The 24,837-nt window shown below is 42.3% G+C and overlaps 1 protein-coding gene across 1 annotated transcript; it reads right to left on the reverse strand.

Annotated features, from left to right (window-relative positions):
- Nucleotides 1–177: 177 nt before the first annotated feature.
- Nucleotides 178–23,486, reverse strand: LOC129354393 (phospholipase D1-like). The gene is given in 28 exon segments (XM_055023872.1): nucleotides 178–2,178; nucleotides 2,679–2,793; nucleotides 3,273–3,426; nucleotides 3,498–3,632; nucleotides 4,038–4,087; nucleotides 4,174–4,287; nucleotides 4,748–4,836; nucleotides 5,471–5,581; nucleotides 6,278–6,391; nucleotides 6,508–6,626; nucleotides 6,705–6,833; nucleotides 9,063–9,250; nucleotides 9,578–9,780; nucleotides 9,851–9,961; nucleotides 10,281–10,362; nucleotides 11,580–11,663; nucleotides 13,115–13,264; nucleotides 13,719–13,871; nucleotides 14,821–14,913; nucleotides 15,008–15,042; nucleotides 15,044–15,067; nucleotides 15,305–15,370; nucleotides 15,442–15,547; nucleotides 15,669–15,811; nucleotides 16,482–16,533; nucleotides 16,535–16,643; nucleotides 16,721–16,881; nucleotides 23,337–23,486. Coding segments are annotated over 27 exon segments (3,084 nt in total). The 5' UTR covers nucleotides 16,851–16,881; nucleotides 23,337–23,486; the 3' UTR covers nucleotides 178–1,953.
- Between the last annotated feature and the right edge of the window lie 1,351 nt (nucleotides 23,487–24,837).

A 24,837-nucleotide genomic window follows, 5' to 3' on the forward strand; every position in this document is an offset into this window, starting at 1 on the left:
GTTGCATTTGTTTTTTGTGTTTGCATGTTTCTGCCACCGTAACCGGAACCAGTCATGATTTACCAACCTGGACGGTTCAGATCATTTACCTCCAGAATTTAATCACCTGAAAACTACATTTTTGCTCCTTAGATGTTGAGAAATGGAGTCAAGAAATGAAGAAAAATGCACGATGTCTTCATTTTCATTAACCCTTAATTTATTGAGTCCAATGTTTCACTGGAGCAACATGATGAGACACAGAAGAGCAAGAAACAACAGTCTGTGCAAATAGTGCATTTCAAAGAGAAACAGGCAGACGAGAGAAAAACCAGGCGGTCAGATTCAGAGCCACTGCAGCCAGAAACAGAAAACCTCTGCTCAGTTTGTGCAAAGCTGCAAAAAGTCTTGATTTGACAGAAAAAAACCACTAACTGGAGGTAGAAACACAGAGGTAGCGTCATAGAAAGCTCTCCGGGTCATGCTGAGGTCAGCCGGGTCATGGCAACAGGCTGGGGTCAAGCAGGTGGCGACCCGGGTCGCGGCTCCATGCAGATAAACACCACAGAACATTTAGTTTACAGTTTGGCCTGAAAAAACCGCAGCTGGTCATAAACAAAGGCCACCAGAGGGCAGCAAAAACAAACCAAACACTCAAATTTAAATCTTTAAGAGAAAATATTCCTCATGCAAATAGAGTTTCATATGGACGATCTTTTTATTGCACTTATTTATCTTGGTAAACTTCATTGCTTAATAATTTTACTGTTTTGTTAATGGAGCGTTGCAGCAAACTTTCGCTCAATATTTTCATTTTAAACGTACAGTTGAATGATGATAAAGTCTGTTTATTTCTATGCCGAATAAGGATAGTATACAGATATTAAAAATAAAAAAGGAGGAAGAAACTTAAGATTAAACTAAAATGAAAGTTTAAAGGAAAATGTCAATTTAAAGAAATAAAACCTGAAAATAATTTTTTAAGGTTTTTTTCTTTCAGATTATTTTTTTTTTTTTTCATTTAAAATTTTCAGATTTAGACCATTTCAACCCAGTTATAGATTTATTGTTTCAAATATAAGTTTTCCAGATTCAAACCTGTGGTGAGAAATTATCCAGTAGAAAGTTGTACAATTTGTCCAAATAAAAAAAAATAATAAAAAAAATTCACTGACACCCAAATACCTCCAAAAATAATACAAAATAAATAAATAATATCTTCAACAGAATCAAATTAAGTGTTAATATTTCAGATTTTTAGTGACTTTAGGTCATTCTGCTGCCCTCTAGTGGCCAGGAAGTGACTGTACAAACCAATATAACCACTTCACTTCTGGACTCTTCATGCAGCACAACAGTTTCAGTCTGAGAGGCAAAATGTTGGTTGATTTTGAGAAGAAAAGCTATAAAGTGATTTAATTTGAGACGAAGTTTGTAAAATGATTTCGGCCCAGAAGAATCGCGTCACAGTGAAGGGAGGAGTCAGTGGAGCGAGTCCGACGGCTTCCATGGGTTTTGGCACATTTAACAGAATTAGCATCGAATTCCCGCCGTTTCTATCCGTTAGTGTTGAGCTGCGTTTCCCAGCGCTGGATGTTGCATAGTGTTCACAGGAGCAGAGCGGCAGAGTCAGTATCCTACAGGAAGTGGGTTTTCAGGCACGGCGGTGCTGGATAGTTTCAACCAATCAGATCCAATGATCAGTGACTGGAGACATGAAACCTGCGACTGGTTGAGGAACTTTGGGAGTTTTGGCTGTTTGGACGAATCGGGCCGGTTCCCGTCCCTCCTGGAGAGCAGCAGGTCTTCTGTAGAGCGGGCCGCTCCGCTCTGCCGGGTTCAGGCTTGCAGGTTGATTCTGTCTTTGGCACAACGGCTGCTTCCGTCAGGCTGGACCTCGGGCGGGTCGCCCCGCCGTCATCGGACTCAGCCAGAACCTGAGCAGAAGGAGCGGCTCCCGGTCCGACGCGCCGCTCAGGTCCAGACCTCCATGGGGACCATGGCCTCCTTGCAGCCGATGGGCGGCAGCAGGTTCTGTTCGATCATGAACTGGAGCGGGAACTGGACCAGGAAGCCGCGGATCTTCTTCAGCTCCTCATGGGCGCGGGCCGGTTCGTCCCGGGCCAGGCCCGGTTTGGCCAGGAAGCCCTCCAGCTCCGAGATGTTCCGCACGTCGCTGGACGGCAGGCAGCGGAAAACCTGCAGCAGCGGAGAGAAAGGTCAGAGCGGCGCAGGGTGAGGGGTCGTTACCAGGGAAACACCGATATCAATACTTTTTATCATTTAGATCTGATTTAGCAACAAACTTCTGACTTTTAGGAGTTTTTATGTTTTTACCTTGAAATTATTTTGTTAAAACTTTTAGTTCTAAGTGCCCAAAAAAACAACTTTAACAACAAATTTACATTATAAACATACGGAAGACGATTAGTGCCACTGGAAAAAAGGATTTCAGCTGAGAAGATTAAAGTCAGAACTCTGAGAAAAAAAAGAAAAACAAAGTTTAAATTCTGAGAAACAAAAATTTAGAGATTCTCTCATGTTAAATGTTTGTAACTCGTGTTCTGACTCATGTTGGGTTTTCAGGAAACATCAACATCATTTAAAGCTAAAAAACTCCAGGATCCTCCAGTCAAAACCCAAAACCTGAAACTGGTCATGTGACTGGTCATGTGAGGTTGCCGTAGCGACAGCCCCACCTTCTGGTAGATGGAGGCATTGCGGGCGCAAGTGGCCATCCAGGTCTCCTTGTAGAAAGTTCGCTGGGGATCAGAAACGTCGATGGACGGATCGGTGTTGGCGCCGAGGATCATCCTGAGGAAGAGGAGACAGGAAGTTCAGACATGGAGGAAGATCAGCAGACAGGAAGTTCAGACATGGAGGAAGATCAGCAGACAGGAAGTTCAGACATGGAGGAAGATCAGCAGACAGGAAGTTCAGACATGGAGGAAGATCAGCAGACAGGAAGTTCAGACATGGAGGATCATCAGCAGACAGGAAGTCATCATGAGATTATAGACGTCATCAGAACAAAGTCAGAAAATCTAGTTTTAAAGAACAAGTGTGAGCCGCTCAGTTTGTGTTTCTTGGTCTTTTCTTGAATTATTTAAAAGTTCTGCAACTGAAAACTTTCAGAACCTGAGCTGAGCTGGTCGGACTCTAATCCTCTAAACGTAGAAAAGAAATCCAGTCTGGATTGGAGAGTGAATCTCTGTTTGTGAAGCTAAACTGTGGAAGTTGAGATGAAAAGAGAAACTGCTCATTGTGGTTTTCAGAGGATGTGAATGTCGGACCTGAAGCATTCCAGGCGCAGCTGCAGGGCGAACTTCCCGGCCCGGTACGGCCGCCCGTCCATGACGCCGTCCACCGTCTCCGAGTCCTCCACGATGACGGCCACCTCGCTGTCCCGCTTCCCCAGCATGCTGCGGTCGTTGATGTTGGCGGAACCTGCAGAAACCGGATCCGGCTGAGTTCTGCGCCTCCAGGGAGGCGGCGCCGCCCGCCGGGCCGGGCCTCACCGATGATGACGGTGTTGTCGTCGGCGATCAGCATCTTGCTGTGGACGTAGATGAGCTCGGTGACCAGCGTCCCCTCCAGGTCGGCGTGCGTCCGCAGGCCGGTGAACGAGATGAAGTTCATCCACTGATCGTCCACTGCAGACAGAACCGACCGGGTCAGACAGAACCAGATCAGACAAAACTGGATCAGACAAAACCGGGTCAGACAGAACCGACCAGACAGAACCGAGCAGACAGAACCAACCGAGTCAGACAGAACTGGGTTCAAACATTGTGCAGCAAAAAATTTGTTTGTGCTGCTTTTACTTTGCACAGTAAATATTTCTATCCAGAGGTCAGAGGTCAACATCACCTCACATTTACAAAATCAAAAAAATTTGGCGTCAATCAAATCCGTTGGTACAGCAATCATTTTTTTTTTCTGCTTTATTTCGCGGCCGGTGGCACCAGGGCCGGCGGCACCACGGCCGGCGGCACCGCGGTCGGACTGCGTCAGACTCTCGTTCTGATCCTAAACGCGGCGTGGAGGAGGCGGCTTACTCTCGGCTCTCAGCTGGGAGATGATGGAGTGCTCTCCTTTGTTCATGGTCCTGCAGACAGAAAAGCAGCAGAGATGATGAAGATGATGATGATGATGATGATGAGCGGCAGGTGGATTCGCCAGGCGCCGCCTCACCTGTAGTTGAAGTGCATCACCGCCTGGATGGCGCTGCCGCCCCCTGTGTTGATGTCGCCCTCGAAGCCTGGCAGCAGAGGCGTCACTATGTAGACGCGGTACTTCGCTCCCTCCCTGCATCGACAACGGCGAGACGTCACCACACACCGCCGCCATTTTGTTTTTATTGCATCATCTCCTGCATTTATTGTGACAAATTATAAGAATTTCATTGTTGTCACAATAAATTCCTATTAATGATATTTAAATCCCCCAATCCGGGCTCCGATTGGTCAACTCTCATCAAAATCAGTGGTGTCCAAAGGGTGGTCTGGGGGCCATTCGCGGGCCCTGGAATGATTTATTGCGGTCTCCGACTGAAATTCAAGAACAATTCAAACTTCATCTGTTGGCACAAGAGGCTGCACAGCAAATATACAAAATATTACCAAGTATTTTTCTTTCAAGACAAATATCTGTGACAGGCTCTGAGCATCAGCAGTACGATGAGCCTCAACACACAGCAGGAACACGCCTGCATGCGATTCGGGTCATAAAGCATCATAAAGGGTCATAAAGCATCATGACCTCTGACCTGTAAGCCTTGAGGATGCGCTGCGCTATCGCGTCGCCGATCTTATTGTAAACCAGCTTGTTGTCGGCGCAGCTGATGAAGAACTGATTCTGGACGAACAGAAAAGGGAAACCAGAAAAAGCTCAGATCATTTTCACAACCTGCATCATTTATCAGTAATAATGAAAAAAACAGAAATGAAAAGTCAGAATCCACCACAGGATGACCTTAAGCAGGAAATCTGAGTTAGACACACAACTGGCTTCAGCATCACAATCGTTAAAATCAGGCTGATTTCGGTCCAAGCTAACGGCTAAACGTCACGATGACAAATGTTTCTGGACGATGAAATGTCCAAGGAGTGATTGGAATAATTAATAATATTATTGATTTTCAAGTAATATAATATATATATTTTATATAATGGTATAATAATGCAAAGACACTGGCTCAAAAATGTATAAACTTTAATTTCTAAGAAATATTTCACAGTAGATCTGGAAAATATCCAAACTAAACAAAACAACTAATGAAATGGACTCTGAGTCAAAACACCAGGCTGCAGATTTTTCTCATCCAGTGTTTGGTGGAAAGAGAGAAAACAATAAATTATTGTTTTAATTTATTATGTAATCAACTGATTTATAGCCATTGAAATTCTGACTCCAGGAAGTTAATAGTCATGGATGTTTGTCATGAATCCAGATGTTTAAAGCTGCTGTTGTGACGAATGTGGGCGAATACCTCGATGTAAATGAAGTGCTGGCTGTTCTCGATGGCGTGGACGTAAGCGTTGTGGATGGACTCCTCGTGGTATTTGATGCCAGCTGACCAGTCCGACGCCGAGCGAAGGATCTGAGGACAGAGACAGACGTCACTGAGAGGAGGACGGATCTGTTTTCAGACCCGGTTCTACTGGAACCAGAACTTCTGCTCCTCCTCCAGCTGCTGTGGTTCTGACCCAAACCAGCCTGTTCCCCTCCTGGCCTGTGGGGGCGCACCAACAACCACTGCAGGAAACGACACTAAAACCTCTGAAGACTGAGAGCAACTTCCTGTTTCACCAGATGAACCAAGATGGAGGCGTCAGAGTTTAGGATTTCTCTTTAGTCTTTGGCTGAAGACCAGGAGCCATTTCTGCTGCTAGCGCTAGGCTAGCATGTTAGCTTTGGTTGGATTTACCCAGAATGCTCTGCTGTAATCCACTTCTGCTTTTGGAGCAAAAGAGGCTCGTGTTTTTCAGTCAGCTCTAATCTTCTGTTCCATTTCTAGTCAAATGTGACATTTTGGAGCCTCAAATCACCAAACTAACTAACAGCGACGTTTCAAACTGTTCAAACCCTCAGTTTTAAGCTATTTATCCAATTCTTCCTTTAAGCCATTAACCAATTGCAGATGTCTCATCTTTACTGCAACTTATTTTTTTTAGTTAGCCTAAAACAAGAAGAAAAACAACCAGTAACTGTAATGCTTAATGTTAATGTACATGTTTAATGAAACAAGATCAACTTAATTACATCACAGCAAACATCATAAAAGCTGCATGCTAACCTGCACTTTAGCATTGGTGCAGTTGGGGACTTGGTATCGAAGCTCTCCGGCTGTGAGGTGCGACTTGGGCACCAGGTATGGAAACGTCAGAGAGCGATACTTCGGCTTCACCAGCTGGCATGCAGGAGAAACCAGGAAACACAGCACAGATGTATCCAAACGTTTGGAATTTAGCATCAAAACATCAAATCAATGACACCATTGTCTCTGCACATGCTAACAGCGCCAACCTTGGTGAAGTTCCACCGCTGGATGAAATGTCGAGCCACGTCTCGCGCCGCCTTCCCATGGACGACTGACGCGATGTCGTGCCACGGCATTCTGGGAGTTTTATGTCTGTCTATGAAATCTAAAACAGACCAAAAGGGGAAAATAAGTGAAACAGAAGCTGAATCCTGTTGGAGTGGAGATGTCAGAGGAAACGCACCATCGAAAGGTTTGTCCAGCTGAATCCAGTCCTTGTGCACAAAGTTGCAGTAATCCTTCCCGTGCCAGAACCTGGTGTCTCCAAACAGATCGCCGACGCCCGTCTGAAGACTGCGCACAGAGCGGCTCCCTGCAGCACAGGCACGGAAATACACATATTTAATAAACAGAAATAATACAAGAAATGCAAACTCGGCAAACGCTTCACTAGCTTTTCAGAATTATTAAACAAGAGTGAAGGAAAAAAATCTGTCTGTGGATGTAAAACATACAAACATCAAACCAACATCTGGAAAACAAACTTCAAAATCTCCAAGCTTGGAAATTCATGTTCCAGAAAACTGCAGTTAGAAAACAAAGAAAAGAAAAGTTGATTTAAAATTTGGCTTCATAATGAAAATGACATTAAAAATGAGCCTAAACTGAAGGAGTTCAGATGAGCTTCTGCCTGGTGACTAAAGCTTGAAATCATCTTCATGTTCAGCGACTTTACAGCGAGAAAAATGATGTTTGGAGGAAAACAGGAACATGAAACAGGAGGTAAAAGAAAAAAATCACATAAACCAAACATGCAAAAATCAACAAAACTGAATGTTTCACCTGAAAATCACTTCATGTACGAGAGTTTAAATATAAACCTGCAGTTTCTGTTGGGCAGCTTCAGAAATAAATATTTGTGTTTATTCAGTTCAATAAACAGAAAGAGAAACTAGAGAATCTTAACTTTCTGTCCTTATTGGTACTGATGGATGAACAGGCAGGTTATCAATAACTATTTATGATTGATCTTTACATCTGCAGTTGTTCCAGTTCAACCAGTAAAAATTATTTCTTTAGCCAAATTAATCAAGTAAAAGTAAAAAATATCCGTCCAAGAAATTAATAATGAGAGTAAAAAAGTATTTGGTAAAAAGTTTACAAAATTATAAAATGATAATGTTGAATTGACTCCATTATAATTTGATTTACCTGAAAAAGACAAACAGTCAGAAACACCACCAGAGATTCTGTTTGTAAAAACGAAGATCAACCTTTGACCCACAGGACCAAAGGTTGTCGAGTGAAGGTCAAATCCACAGCAGTGCATGCTGGGTAACGGGGTCAGGTGGCCGCCGCGCCGGGACTCACCGGGCTGGCCGAGCGGCGGCGGCGCCGCGCGCAGCTCCAGCAGCCGGATGGGAATCAGAGTCTGCTGGCTGTTGATGCTGGACGACCAACCTGAACAAACCGTCAGCAATCAGCAACGCAGCAACGCAACCGGCAACGCAACCGGTAACGCAACTGGCAACGCAACGCAGCAACCAGCAACGCAAAGCAGCAACATCCTGCTAACCAATTCCTACATCACGAGTCCAAACTTTTCATCCTTCGGGCCAAAAATGTTTCAGTTTTTAATTAAAACTGAAAAAATATATTTTTTTAATAGACATTTGTGTCTTTATTGCTTCAATAATATAACAAATAGACAATATTCTAATAAAACAAATTGTGTAAATTTTGTAGATCTGCAGGATAAAAACAGCGTCTTGCACAGTTACCGTTTTATTTTCCAAAACTTTATTGGATTCATTATCCGCTTTTACCCCCAACAAATGTTGAGCAGCTTAAAGTTTTATCAATGACAACAGAAACTTTTTTTTTTTTTTAACAAAACAAACTTTGTCTTGTCACTAAATAAATGAAGTAACAATCTATAAAAATCTCAAATTAGTTGTCAATTCACGCCTGTTGACCAAAGGGCCAAATAAACTCACCCAGAGGGCCTCAAATGGCCCTCGCACCACAGTTTGGACAACCGCTCCTCTGAACTGGTCGGGCACCGATTCTTTTAGAATTTTATTTCCCTGATTTGGGGAAAAAAGTCCAAAGAAAAATTTCTGAAAGAATATTAAATCTAGAAAATGATAAAAACCTTTTTTATTTATTAAATATTAAAAAGTTATTTTTAATTTGTTTGCTTCAATATTAAAATATTAATAAAAAATGATTGATCAAATGTTTAATTTAAACAAAAATAATTAGAAGTTTGATTATTTTCAGGGTTTTTAAACTTTTCTCACAAGTTTAGAGATGAAAAAATGAACTAAAAACAGTTTAAATTCACTGTTACATGATTTATTACTGGTATTAATAATGTCTTATAGTATTTTATGAGTGGATCAGGGTGGATCAGTATGGATCACAGTGGATCAGAGTGGATCAGGATGGATCACAGTGGATCACAGTGGATCACAGTGGATCAGGGTGGATCAAAGTGGATCAGGATGGATCACAGTGGATCAGGGTGGATTAGAGTGGATCAGGGTGGATTAGAGTGGATCAGGGTGGATCAGAGTGGATCAGGGTGGATCAGACTCACTCTCATCCTGCTCCTCCTCCAGGTCGCTGTCGCTGTCGGCGCGCGCCAGCCCGTGTTTCTGCAGGTGCTTCTTGATGCTCATCCTCGTCCTCTTCATCCTGCCCCGACTCTTCAGCCTGGGCTGATCTCTGGAATCCGTCACAGAGAAAACCTTGTTCTGGCCGTCGCCACCGGGGGGCGCCGCCGAGCTGGAGCCGCGGCCTGACAGCCAAGAACCGCAAGAGAAGAAAGTTCAAAACAGGAAAAATTTGGTCTGATTTAAGATAATTTAAAAAAATAAAACAAAGCTACTTATTTAAAAACTGCAACGTTTTTAAATAACGTAACGGATCAATATGAAGGTCATAATGATGACATCATTAACGATCAATAAACTTTCATTTCTAATGAGCGTTTAACACTGGAAGAAATTTAATACCCACAAGAAATGAACAAAACAAAATGTTTTTTAAAAGTTACTCCAGTAAATGTAACTGGTTTCTGCGCCACTCAGTCTGTGATTATTGATCAATAACTGATGGACGGGTTCTCCTGCCTGCTCCAGGTGCGACAGCGTCACGCTGCCGATGTCGGTGAGCCGATGCTCCCGGTCGTCCCAGCGGCCGTACGCCAGGTCGATGCCGCCCACGAACGCCACCGACTGGTCGATCACTATGATCTTCTCGTGATGCGCCCACAGGTAGACGGCAGAGGAGACGTGGTCGGGGTGCCGCATCACCTGGGGGGAGACGGCGCGTCAGACAGGAAGCGGCGCCGCGGCGGCGGCATCGACAGGAAGCGGGTCGGACCTTGATGTTGGGGTGGAGGCGCAGCAGCGTCCGCTTGCTGTATCCGGAGTTGATTCCCAGAGCCAGCTCCACCTCCTTGTAGAGCATCACGAAGACCCGGACGCCTTGTTGCTGCAACGGGTCGGTTTCACCGTCAGAACGGTGTCAAACCGGAGGCCTGCGGCCACATACGGCCCGCCACGCCGCTTTACGGGGCCCCGCATCATCACAACATTCCAGATCAAACATTATTTAATCAAATCAACTTACATCAATCAGTTCAGATAGTTTTTGGGGAAATTCATTCAAAATCAACAAACTGCCACATTTTTTGCAGTTTTCTGCTAAAATGATCAAACTTTAAGTTAACTTACCCACTGACGGCTGTTTATTGATATTATCAGTTTGTTATCAGGTTTTTTGATTCATTCTGGAACAAAATGAAGCTCACCGCTTTGCGCTTCAGGATGCAGTCGAGACGCCACCGGTTTCCCTCAACGACCGGCCTCTTCAGGAAGATCTCTGGACTCAACCTGCAGCACGAAAGCAGGAAACTGAACTCACTTCCTCTTCCTGTGTCATCCTGATTCCACACATCCATTCTAATCATAATAATAGTTAGAGCAACGCTCAGCAGGAGGAAGACTCTCCTCCGGTCAGTGAGGAAGACTCTCCTCCGGTCGGTGAGGAAGACTCTCCTCCAGTCGGTGAGGAAGACTCTCCTCCGGTCAGTGAGGAAGACTCTCCTCCAGTCAGTGAGGAAGACTCTCCTCCAGTCAGTGAGGAAGACTCTCCTCCGGTCGGTGAGGAAGACTCTCCTCCAGTCAGTGAGGAAGACTCTCCTCCAGTCAGTGAGGAAGACTCTCCTCGGGTCGGTGAGGAAGACTCTCCTCCAGTCAGTGAGGAAGACTCTCCTCCTTCCTCACTTCCTCCAGTCAGTGAGGAACTCTCCTCCGGTCGGTGAGGAAGACTCTCCTCCAGTCAGTGAGGAAGACTCTCCTCCAGTCAGTGAGGAAGACTCTCCTCCTTCCTCACTTCCTCCAGTCAGTGAGGAAGACTCTCCTCCAGTCAGTGAGGAAGACTCTCCTCCAGTCAGTGAGGAAGACTCTCCTCCAGTCAGTGAGGAAGACTCTCCTCCAGTCAGTGAGGAAGACTCTCCTCCAGTCAGTGAGGAAGACTCTCCTCGGGTCGGTGAGGAAGACTCTCCTCCAGTCAGTGAGGAAGACTCTCCTCCTTCCTCACTTCCTCCAGTCAGTGAGGAGACTCTCCTCCGGTCGGTGAGGAAGACTCTCCTCCAGTCAGTGAGGAAGACTCTCTTCCGGTCGGTGAGGAAGACTCTCCTCCAGTCAGTGTGAAGAAGACTCTCCTCCGGTCGGTGAGGAAGACTCTCCTCCGGTCAGTGAGGAAGACTCTCCTCCGGTCGGTGAGGAAGACTCTCCTCCAGTCGGTGAGGAAGACTCTCCTCCGGTCAGTGAGGAAGACTCTCCTCCAGTCAGTGAGGAAGACTCTCCTCCAGTCAGTGAGGAAGACTCTCCTCCAGTCAGTGAGGAAGACTCTCCTCCGGTCGGTGAGGAAGACTCTCCTCCAGTCAGTGAGGAAGACTCTCCTCCAGTCAGTGAGGAAGACTCTCCTCCAGTCGGTGAGGAAGACTCTCCTCCAGTCAGTGAGGAAGACTCTCCTCCAGTCAGTGAGGAAGACTCTCCTCCAGTCAGTGAGGAAGACTCTCCTCCGGTCGGTGAGGAAGACTCACCACCAGTCCGTGATGAAGATCTCCTCTTTGGCCTCCTCCAGAGCGTCCGCCACGTCCTCCATGTAGGTTTTTCCGTTCACATACCTGCAGGAGATGAAGCAAACCTTCAGATGATGATGTCACTACTTTGTCAGCTTCCGATTGGTTCATTCAGAATCAATCAGGAACGCCAGTGGACGTTTTTAAGGTGGTTACGTTTAAGGTTACGTTTAGTGAACCCAGAAGGCGTTCAGGAAGGAAGAAGACGTTAACCTGATGAAGCTACACTGACAAAAAATCAACACCTTACCAGGAATTTTGGTCTAATTTCTAGAGCAAAAATATGACAGCGCATTGGAGACACTGTAAATACGAGGAGCCATTTTCCACCAAAGAAACTCTGAAAGATTTGGGAAGTTGAAAAGATGCTAGAAAAAAAAAAAAATTTCAGACATTTTGAGAATAATCACAGAAATCATCTGGAAAATAAATTTAAAAAAAGATGTTTGAGAAGTCAAAGAAATTACTAGGAAAATTTTTAGATTAATCTCGGAAATTTTCTGGAAAAAACAGGGACACTAAAAAATTTAAACTGATAAAAGGAGCAACATTTTCATTTCAAAAACCAATTTTTGTAGCTAAATTACAGAATAAATTGACATAAGAGCTCAACAAAAAAGGTATTTATTGTTTTAGCTTAAAGTTGCTTCGTAATCCATCGTTGTTGCTTGTGCATCAGACGTACGGTTGTACCAGAAACAACTGAATTAAAAGGTTCCGCTAAGAACCTTTGTGTAAAAAAATAATTAAAAAGTGATTGATTGCACAAACATGTTCAACACATTAAAATCATTAACGAATCAAAGCTGGATGCGTTAAAGTTCTGGTGAATTTATTTTTATAAGGTTTATGTAAATATCTGGTTTAAAACTCTGTTTTTCAACTTGTTGGTCATGTGCAGAAACATTAGGCTTTAACTGACCAACACACACACACACACACACACACACACACACACACACACACACACACACACACACAACACACCACACACACACACAGCCGGTATCGAGTTGCCCAGGTGGACAGGTGATGAGCCACTGAGTGTCACTTTCCCTCTTTGTGTCGAGTTACAACAGAGAGAATCTCCACTGACGAGATGCATCCTTTAAACCCAACATTAACTTTCATCTCTTCGCATTAAAAGAGAAAACAACCCTGGAGAAATATTTCTAAAGTTTTATTTTTACTGTTCTACAGACTGGACTCAGCTTTGGACCTAATTGGGACGATTTCCTTAAAAATGCAGAACCTTTCCAGGTGAAAACGGACTCTGCCAGCTGGACCATCTCGTCTAGACAAACTGCATCAGTTTACAGCAGACGACTCGCCTCCAGTTCACGCAGACGAAAATAATCCAATTTATTTTCACTTCTGAGATCCTCATGAACAGAAACAAACCAAAGTCCAGATCAGAATTTATTACGATCCTTTAAGCGATAATAAATCTGAATTATGCCGTTATTTTCACAGTGAAAGCTGCTTGTCATGGTTACCATTTGGCAGGGATGTTCTCCTCCGGTCTGGCGAAGGATCCGAAGCGATGGTCTTTGAGGAAGGCGGCGCCGAACCTCTGGGAGAAGACTTCGATGGCCTGGCCCCACCAGCGGGCGTGTCTGTAGCTGGAGCACTTCAGCACCAACGACCTGAACAGAACCGCACAGAACCGGTCCCATTCAGAACCGCACAGAACCGGTCCCGTTCAGAACGGGTCGCAACATGGCTCCTCTATTAACCCTTCAGCAAGGTTTTCAGCAGCTCCTTCACAGGTTTTTGCTAATTGCTGCTGGCTAGTCTGAAGGAGCAGAGTGGAGGAGATGTGCCCCGAATGGTTGCCATGGAGAGGAAAGCAAAACTCCTGGTATGTTGATGAAGAGGAAATAACTTTATAACATAATAAAACTGCCCGTTAAATTCGCTAAACAGGAAATGGAAACCAATTATTGACTTCCTGTGCCTTACCAGAGGCACCAAACTCATCCCCTCCATTTATCTGCGATGTTTGATCTGTGCTAGTTTGCAAGTTCTGGTTCTTGTTTGTTAAAGTGGAGTGTGGAGTGTGTGTGGAGTCAACGGTTTCAAAAGAAAAAGTTCAGGAACCTGGACAGGCTGTCGATGCGGAGGCCATGTTTGGTTTCTGTCTCTTTGGAGTCCAACTTGACGCTGAACTCTTTGTCGAACAGCATCACGAAGGAGATGGCACCAGAGTCTGGCTTCATGTACATCAGGAAAGAGTCTTTCACCACCAGCCAGCTGCACACAGAAACATCAATGCAACGTTAGCAATAAACTCCACATTCTCTGATTCATAAAAACGCTACCAGCTGACTTCAGACCAAAACAAATAAAACTCTTTACGTTCCATTTTTATCACAGGAAAATGTGTATTGTTCCAAACTTCCCTATGTTGCAGCAGAAAATGTGTGAGGTTTGTGTGAATGAGTTGGGACTAAGAACACAGCCCTGAGGAACTCCACTGAGGTTCCACTCTGACTTTCTATGGTCTGTTTGTACGGAGGTTTGTTTCTGGTGTTAGTTTAGCAGCTTGCTAACGTTGTTGAGCTTGTTTACCACTTTATGAAACAGAACAAAAAGCCAAAGCTCTAATATGTAAAGTCAACTTTTATGCAACAGCTTTTAATAAACTCCAGGAATCCAGTTTTTTAACTCTTCAAAATAAATGTTAAATGTATTTTGTCGAGTAGAAAGTTATTTTCCAACTTTGCAGGATGACAGGATGTGAAACTGTCAGGTCTGATGAGCCTGTGGAGGCGTCGTCACACCTGGAATCGTTTATTACTGTCTGGCGTCTGCAGATCTGGTTACTGAACAAAATCAGTTTCTGTCTCTGTGTGAACAAGCAAAACCAAAACCAGGAGAAAAACTCAGGAAGAGGCTGATTGGATAATCTGCAGCTATTTCAATCAGTTCTGTTGACGGTTTGGTCCTGTGTGGTTCTGGTTCTGTGTGGTTCTGGGTCTGTGTGGTTCTGGGTCTGTGTGGTTCTGGGTCTGTGTGGTTCTGGGTCTGTGTGGTTCTGGGTCTGTGTGGTTCTGTGTGGTTCTGGGTCTGTGTGGTTCTGGGTGTGTGTGGTTCTGGGTGTGTGTGGTTCTGGTACTGTGTGGTTCTGGGTCTGTGTGGTTCTGGGTCTGTGTGGTTCTGGGTCTGTGTGGTTCTGGGTCTGTGTGGTTCTGGGTCTGACCGTTTGGACCAGTGGTAGCAGATCTTGCTGCGCCCGCAGCAGTTCAGGCCCGGGAATCGATGGCCACCAGAACGTTTCAGAACCATTCCTTCCCTGGAGACCCAGAAAACAAAACTTGTCAAAAATAACATCGTTTGAAATAAGATATTTGAGTGAGAAATATTAAATTAAAACCTAATAAACTTACAATCCTTTGGGACCCAAATCATGAATGAAGGAAAGTTTGGCTGACGTCTATGAACTCCATCTGAAAAACAAGAAATGAAGGAATTAAACCTTCGACTCAAAGAAAAGTTTTATTTCAAGTTAAAGCAGGATAATAACGCGTCCGGCTGAGAGCAGCAGCTTAGCGGAGGTTTAAAACAAACAAATATTTTAGCAGGAAACAGGAAACGTTTCAAAAATAAAACGGTTAAATAGAGTCTAGGAAAATAATTTATCCTGAAGCTGCAAAACCTTTGAATGCTCAAGGTGTTGTCTGTACCGTGGCGTGGCAGCTCCGGTACATCGGCATCTGCAGCAGCTTGTTCAAATAATCCTCCAGTTGTTTCTGAAGCAAAAACACCAGTCAGCAAAAGCTCCACACAAGCGACCGGATGAAATCAGAGCTGGGAGGAAAACCTTGCGGCTGGAAACTCCTCCGCTTTGGTTCTTCACTTCCTCTCTGGGCAGGACGGGGATCTGCGACTTCTCCATCTTCATCGTCGTTCTTCTCCTGATCGAATTCCTGCAGAAACAGAGGAGAAGTGATCCATCAGCCAGCAGGTGGCGGGTCGCCGGGCCGCAGCTGCGGCGGGTCGTTTGGCTCCGGCGGGTCGCCCGGCCGGCGGGTCGCTCGGGTCTCTTACCCTCGTGGCGGCAGGTGGAGCCTCCTCAGCGCCTTGTAGGCCCGTAGGTCTCTGTGCAGCTCCACAAAGTGTTTCTCCTTCTTCTTCACCTCCCAGGTGAACTCGCCGTGCTTCAGCTCGATCTTGTACATGGCCGGCGTCGACTGCAACGACAGGAAACTTTAAAAACTTCAGTGTTTCACCATCAGGACGCTCTGCAAGAAAAAAACTTCCAGATCTGATGCAACAGCCAGAATGTTTTTCTTCGTTTGGTCATTTTATCGTTGGATCAGATTTTCTTTGGAACTAATTTTTCTGGGTTTAATGGCTCTTCGTTCACCCTGTGTGCCTCTTGCTGCCGCCAGATTCTCCTGGATTCCCACCTTTTTTAGGACGAGACGTTCAGTGACAGATTTAATTCTTTAACAGAAACGTTTTGAACCAACAGTTTTTATTTTATTCGCCGTGTTCTCATTTTACTGTCACAGAGCAGTTTTCACTTAAAAAAGACCATTATTCTCTTAAACTTGGATGTTCTCTGAATAAAGTTTTTCTGTTTTGTTGCTGGAAATAGACTGAAATACTTTATAAACCCCAACCCTGAACTGAACAAAAACGTCCAAAAACTTTAGAAACTGTCCGTATTTTATTGAGACAAAAAAGCTGCACGACAAATTTATTTTGTTTCATGTGAGAAAAACAAAATGGCTCCCGAGGATTTTCAGTTTTAGGATTCTGGTTCATGTGAAAAGTTAGGACATCCTCAGCAGTTATTAATGGTAAAAGCCAAAGCATGAGGCTTGTAGCAGAACAAGTGAAAAGTGAAAGCTGCACCTTGTTGACGCTCCTCTGGATGGTGTTGTTGAAGCGATCCTGATTGGACGTATCGCTCCACCTCCAAGATTTTGGCGGTGATGGGGGAGGACAGGAACACCATGGCGTCGGACTCCTTGAAACCCACCAGCTTGTAAATCGCGGTGAAGGGCAGCCGGTCGCCTGCGAGGAAAACAACCAGCGGTGACAAACCGACAGGAAACGACGGCAGGAAATGAACGCGACGCCAAGGCAGCTACCGGCTTCCGTGGCGGGGAATTCGCCGTCGCAAACGTCGAGATCTTTAGTGTCCAGCTGCTCCATTATGGAGGTCATGTCGCTGGCTACCAGGTGCAGAGTACTGGAGGTCGGCTCGGCCTGTCGCAGCATGCTAACGCTCAGTCTGGAGCCCAGGGCTCACCTGGAGAGACAGGTAACAGCAGTGAGGGTTTCAGTCACCCAGAGAGTCGGTGGAGAAACACCAAAACATAAAAACTCATAATGGTGGAAGAACAACTGGGATCAGATGAAATACAGATATTTCAGCTGATGTCTAAAACATTGAGAATATTTTAATAGTTTGTCCTTAATTTAAGCCTTTTTTATACAATATTACAAATACATTAAATAAACAAATAATTAAATTCCTTATTAAATAAGAAAATCAAAGTATTATTGTCTAAAATGCAACTGAATATTTAGTCATTTGTAATAAAACTTGCTGAAAATAAATCCTTCTAACATCAACATGTGAAAAGCTTTTTTGGTCTGAACATCAGTGCAGAGTGAGGCTGATCTGGGGATTATTTCTGGATTAACAGATTAATAACTAGACAGCAAAATGAGTTTAACAGGAACCAGGTGAAACTGAAACTCCCACTAAAGGAGTTCAGAGTGGAATCTGCTTTCCCATCGAATTAAAGAAATAAAAACATCATATTTAGATTCAGCACCTAAACAAACCATTAATCTACAAACCAACAAGCAGAAAAAATCCCTCGACTCCATCCTTTCATTCACTCACAGGCCGTTTGACCCGGTTTCTCTCCCGCGTGTTTTTACAGGAGTTCAGACATCAATCCGTGTTTCGCTGCTAATCCTGGATGTCTGGATTAGCGTCGCATCGAGGAGGGAAAGAACAAAACCATCTTCACCAATAACCCAGTAAAATCACTCACTGGTTTTCAACAGCTGCCTTTTGCTTTAAAGCACAAATATTGGAGAAAACATCCAGAAAGCTTTGAATTCAGACTAAAATCATATAATTTCTCTGCAAACATTTTTCATGCAAGATGCTGTGAAAACCAAACTGGTTCACTGCAAAATCACTAAATCTGTCCAAGTTTTGTGTTTGGATTCCAGTGCAAATATTCAAGAACAATAAAACTCAAAAATAACTTTTCAGTTAATAACTCCTTAATATTGATGGAAAACAATTATTTCATTGGTAGGTTATTTCACTTATAACATTCTGCATATGTTTTAACTGAAATATGAGGAATTTGTTTATCAATATTCAGGAATTATTAACTTAAAACAAGATTTTTTGCAGAAAAGTTATTTATAAGTTAGTTCTGTCTTATTTCAAGTGTATTAACAAATCTGTACAAGAAACCAAACCAAACATAGTCAGTAAGTCATTGTGCATTGAAAAGGAAAGTGACCTTCCTCTCTCTCATCCACTGTCAAAAAACTAATTATGATGTTTTTTAAAAGTTTGTCACCTGATAAGTCATTAAAAACATGTGGTGCCTTCATGCTCCTGCCACTTCCTGTCGTCCTCTTCATCGTTTCCACCAGTAGTAACGTCTGGTTCGCGACCACATGAAGAAAGGCCACCATGTTCTCTTCCCTTTACCAGCTACAGCAAGTCGTTAAAATGTTCTCTGCTTGGTTTTTATTAAACAAAAAGCTCCACAGGTTTCTGTAAAATTCACATTAAAGTGCAGGAAAGCAGAGTAAACACAAACCGCTGCTTCACCAACCAGAAGCCAAAATCCTGGAGCTTTATTTGTTTACGATCTGATGATATCCAAAAAGGTTTCGCTGGTTCCTGTCAGATATTTCTGGCTTCCACAGAAAGTGAAAAGGTGGTTTTGCTGCAGTTCGTTTGCTTTCACTTCCAGCAGAGCCAAAGCCGCAGAAACCAGAGCGAGAACAAACTAACTCACAAATAACCCAAGATAAAGAAATGCCATTTCCTAGTATTATGAAAGAGTCATATTTATAAGTGAGATAATCTGTCAAGAGATTATGACAAAGTATCTTATTCCACTGGCTGATTATTTCTCTTTATAAATAAAACTTTCAATTTAATATTTAGAAATTATTGACTCAAAACAAGTTCCTGTATCTTGCTGACAAGTTACTTTTATTTTACTTTAAGTTTACTAAGATATTTGAAACTAAACAAAAATAATCAGTTAGATCAGAAAAATTTCCACCAAACAGAATAAAGATCAGAAACTTCAAACTGAGGAAGTAAAAAATAAAAATAAACATCAACAAAACTAAGGCAGGTGCCATAAAAATATTTAGTCAGAATTAAATTAGGATATGAAATGTTGAGTCTGTCAGCATAAGTTACGCCGAACCATAAGTTGTGCCAGAAGTTATCAAAATAAATGATAAAATTGTTGCTTTGAGATCATTTTTATTACCGTTTTTGATAATAAAGCAAGAACATATTATCAAATAACCTTTAAATCCTAATGAATATCTAACTGGAACTGGAGACATTTTAAATATTTAAAATAAATAAAGAAAAACAGAAACAACAAATAAAATGAATCATGAATTCTCTCTGAACAACGTTATTTTACAGAAAGTTGAGACCAAAGCAATTATCAGAACAATATCAAGGTATTTCCTAACAACTGATTTTCCAAAGGATGTAAGCAATGAATGCTAAGCTAACGTTTAGAAGTGTTCTGATCTGTGAAAAAGCCCACAGCATCACTCTGCCTCCACCAAATGCTGATTCCTGCAGTTTCCTGCATGTCAGAGGCAGAAGACTAACATCACCTCTGCAAACTAATAACTGTCATGCAAATCGATCCGGTGCCTTGGGCCGGCGGGTCGCCACAACCTGGTTCCGGGATGCGTTTAGAGAGAGTTTGGTGTTTGTAGTATGCAAAGCAAGCAGAGCAAACATCCTGAGCTGTCGATGCTCTGCTGGAAACAGCCGCTCTTTGTTAACCCAGAGGAAAACGTGAGTCTGGATGAACCGGCGAAGCAGAAAGTTACGACACCAAAGGTCAACCAGAAGTCAGGAAGGTCTGAGCCGCCCCTGAACGCCTCATTTACAGTCACATTTTTAATTAAATCAACCTCAAAACATCAGCAAAAAGTCTAAACTAACATTTATGTTCCTACTTTATCCTTATTCAGTTGCAACAAAAGGTCCAGGAGGAACAGCAGCTTTTCCATCAACAAGAAACAGGTCAGACGAGTGAAACGCATGTTCAGGCCTGAAATAGAAGATCTTTGTTTTTACAATATGATTAAAGCAAACAGAGGAACTCTGAGATTTCTCAGAAAATACATTTAAACCAGAGCAGCTGAACTGGGCGGACTGGGAGTGGCTCAGCTCCCAGTGGCAACGAGCAGAAACACCAAACCTTCGGCCTTCTAGGACAAACTGGTTCAAAACACTCAATGGGGTTTTCTCTACAAACTATTTTCAAGATTTTAAGTTTTGCATCAATAATGTCTAAAAAACAAAAATAAGAAATATATAAAAGTCATGAAATTATTTTTGGGTTTTTTTTTTTTGTTAATGGGGTGAAATGAAATCAACAAATTCAGATTTTGGTAGAAAACAAAATCTGTAAATATAAACATGAAAACAGTAAGAAAAGAAAATCTAAGAAAAATCTACTTTCCATTTTTCAAATAAATTTAAAAATAAAAGGCCATATTTTGGTTAATTCATGAAGTCTGAGCAACTTTAAGAGTTTTCACCACACAAGCTGCTTCAATTTTACGAGAATTTGACCAAAATCTAAATAACATTCAATCACTTTTCTGCAAACATCTTGGAAAATTAAAAGTTAAATAATTTTTGTTTTTGCAGATTCCATCAGAAAATATTCACATTTATTTTTCACGTTTTTCCAGGTTTATTTTTTTCTTTCCAGCCTTGAATTTGTGTTGCTGTCCTGCAGTTTGTCTGGTGACCAAAACTGTACTCAGTCCAACTAATACTCATATAAAGTATGCATGACCGTCCTGGGATCTTATTCTTGGATAAATATATAATGTGTTTTACTGCAGTTTCATTAGAATCAGATTTCATACGGCTGACAAATCCATTAAGATGAAAAGAAAACAAGGAACAGCAGTTTCATTCAGATTGTATTAAACTATATTACCAGATTTATTCAAAATACAAGCCGGAATAATAATAATATAAAAATATATCAAACTGGAAAACTATTAATTATTCTTTTATTTATTCTGATTATTCTTACTCAGATCAAATTTCCAGACTCTATTTTACAGATTTGACCTCATGACCTTTGTGCGTTGGGAACCGCTGTAGAAAGTATCCAACCAGAACCAGAACCAGGTGAACTTTCACCCCAACACGCTGCGCTCATTAACAAGTTGGACTTCAAGTCCAGACCTGGTGGGGCTAACTGGTTTGACTGGAACCACTGGTAATCTTTCTCCTTCATCATTCCTGGCAGCATCACAATGCTGCAGCTTCGCCTCTTCAGACAGGATGTGTTCAGTCAAATCACAGCACCAAGCAACAGAACAACTTCCTGACGTTCAGTCAGGATTACATCTCAACCCGACTGAACACTTAGAGACATCTGCCAAGGAATCAAACCAACTGAAAACCTGACAACTGAAAACCTGACAAACTGAAAACCTAACAAAAACTGAAAACCTGATAAACAAACTGAAACCTGACCAAAAAACTGAAAACCTGACAACTGAAAACCTAACAAAAAACTGAAAACCTGACAAACTGAAAACCTGACAAACTGAAAACCTAACAAACTGAAAACCTGACAAACTGAAAACCTAACAAACTGAAAACCTGACAAACTGAAAACCTGACAAACTGAAAACCTGACAAACTGAAAACCTGACAAACTGAAAACCTAACAAACTGAAAACCTGACAAACTGAAAACCTGACAAACTGAAAACCTGACAAACTGAAAACCTGACAAACTGAACCTAACAAAAACTGAAAACCTGATAAACAAACTGAAAACCTGACCAAAAAACTGAAAACCTGACTCTAAAGGTTCAATTGGTTGGTTTCACAGCAGATTAAATTTTTTCCCCAAAGTATAAAATTTTATTTGCATCCAGTTTTCTGTAAAACAATAAATTAATAATATTTCGTGATAGACACGTTATCAATAGACAGTTTGACAGAATATTTAATATTCAACCGAAGTCAGGTCCACAGCCGCACGGCATTCTGGGAGATGTTAGCTGCTCGGCCTCTCACAGCTCACTAAGCTAAATTGGTGGAATCTACTAACCCTCTCACTCTCTAGTTGCCTAGCAATGCTCATTATTTGTTTACCTAGCAACAATCTGCTGAGTAAATTGCGCAGCAGCAGTTTATTGATTTTTTATTGATACTTTCTCTGACAAAACAGTGAATAATATAGTAAAACTTGACCATACGGGCCGTTTTGGTGGGATTTCAAACATTCAATGGAAAATCTAAATTCTTTCAAATTCATCACAGTAAATGATAAACAATATTATAAGAGATGATGTAACTACACACTCTGCCTCTAAGTCAGGGTCAAAAAGGCGTATGTTTTCAGTTTTTACAGTGTAAGTAAATATTTGCTCCCCTCTCTTTACTCAAACGTCTCTAAATGCATCTGCAGGTTGAATTCCTGAACTCTGCAGAGCAAATATTCCCTTTGGCTCCAAACATCCGTCCTTCTGCTCCAAGATCATCTTCATCTGAGCAACAATCCAGATTGAAACAGAAACACCTCGACTCTCCAGCAGGCAGCGACTGACGGCGGTTACGTCGGGGCCACTGAGCACTCTCAGTAATTGGGTACCTGGTGGACTATTACCCCCCTCACACACCGTCACTCAACAGGCTAACCAAACACACACACGCTAATATGCCAAAGCTAACACTGAGATGAAACCAAGAGTCTTCAGGAAACGAAGATGGAAGTGAGGTCGAGCTGCGAGGAGCTGCAGCTGTGGGAGAGACGCCTCTCTGCAACATCCTGACCGCCGCTGACATTTCACCAGAACTCCAGCTGGTTCGTTTCTATCAGAACCCAAGAATTAAAGTTTAATCACTTCCATAGAAACACAGAGATGAGAGAAACTGCAGACTGGTCTCATTTCTGTTCCTGCAATCTGTGAAATCAGTTTGATCTTCTTTCTAACGCATTCTCAGTTCATTAAAGTGAATCAAAACCAAAAAAAAATCAGGCAAAATACATTTTTCCAAATCAGTTTCTTTCTGACTTACAAAACTTTGACAGAAACTGTTTATATTTTACTCAGTGGGAAGAAAATCCAGAAGTTTCACTTGAATCAGAGGAGAAATACTTCAGAATAGAAGTACTGAAGTAAAAGTAAAAAATACTGTGTGGTATTTTAAAAAAGTTATTCAAATATCTGATTATATATTCAATATTGTGCAGCTGTATTGGGTTGTTTGGTTTGCATGTTGATGTTCATCCAACCAACTGCTGATCATTTGCCTGGATGGACGAACCTGGTTCACATTTAACTGGAATAAAAACATTTCAGAAATAAACGATTTGTGTTTAAAATTCCGTCTCATAAGAATTAATCCTCAAACGGCCCATTTTAGGAAACTTTATGAAAAACAAACTGTGAGGAAACAGATCCACACAACACTGACCTGAACCCGCACACCCTGAGGGACGCCGAGCATCTTCACAGGAATAAAACGTCCTCTAGTCACCTGCTCAGGTCTGCAGCTTCACCTTTGACCTCCACACACACCGCCACACACACCGCCACTGGTCCCTCCAGCTGCTGGCCAGACAGGCTGACAGGCGCAGCTGAAACTGCAGCAGAGACTCACACCGGCCAGCAAGACTCCAGGGGGCGGGGCTTACAGACCAGAGCGGCTATGATTGGCTGGAGGAGCCACATCAGCCAATGAGAGGAGAGGGAGGAGCTTTCCGCCTTAAAGCGGCAGAAACATTCAGAGAATCTGATTTTAAATCAGTTTAAATATTTACACCAACAATAAGCAACCAATTAAACCCACAATAAACTAATAATTCTGATTATTAATATTGTTTAAAGGGCAATAATCCATTTTATTTACGAAAGGGCTGGGGAATCAATCAATGGTGATCAATTTCAATAGATATTACATCTAATAGAATATTCAATATTCAACATACAGAATAGTAATTGAACCGCACAGCATTCTGGGAGATGTAGGCATCCACAGTTAACAGTTAATCAAAGTTAATTAGTAGTTAAAGCTTAACTATTAAGCTTATAAATGTATTTAAGTTATAAAAACTAGCAAACACTCCAAAAACTAATTGAAACCGACTGAATTAAATAAACAAACAATCACAATAAAACTAAACTACAATGGAAAACTCAAAACTGTCTCCCTGCTCCATGGTTCTGGTCGTTTGGTAATGTCTAATAATTATTAAAATGGAAAATAAAAATAATTTAGAGTCATTTCAGACGTATAACCAGTGAAGAGTTTTACCTCCAGACGCTGGTTCTGGTCCCACTACACCCAGCCAGACCCGCCGACGATCATCTGCTGAACCCTGAAAATCCTCTTCTGATGCCAACATGTTAAAGTCAGAACATGCTACCGTCATGCAAGACGCCATAAACGTCACGCCGATTATTGAGTGTTTTAATGGTCTGGCTTCAAAATGTGTTGATTCGTGTATTCAAGAAACAAATAACATCTTGTGGACCAAATCCTGAGCAACGGGGACAGTTTTGCATTTTTAGCTGTTTCAGTTGATTGGTTTGTTGGCTGCTGTTAAAAGTTCACTAAAACATCGACAATAAGGTCTGAATTTCCTGATCTTTGACCAGAGTTTCACCAAACATGCTAAACAACAAATCTGGAACAAACCTCCAGAAAACTGAACAACAGCCGAAACACTGAGTTCCTGTCAATCAAGGCTTAAACCCAAATGTTATTAAGTTTGCATCATAATAAATGGAACATTAACCAACATATTTGATGTGTATTGATGACTTTGATTGTCACTGGGTCCTGAATTATTAGTCAATAATAATTGACTAATATTTTTTGTGTTTTTATGATTTAAAGCAATTTGATCTGCCTTGTTGATGAAATCTGCTACGTAAATTAACTTGATTGATTAATTGCCAAATAGAATAAAATG

Source organism: Poeciliopsis prolifica, unplaced genomic scaffold (genome assembly GCF_027474105.1).
Source record: "Poeciliopsis prolifica strain line A6 unplaced genomic scaffold, Auburn_PproV2 SCAFFOLD109, whole genome shotgun sequence".
Taxonomy (NCBI): domain Eukaryota; kingdom Metazoa; phylum Chordata; class Actinopteri; order Cyprinodontiformes; family Poeciliidae; genus Poeciliopsis; species Poeciliopsis prolifica.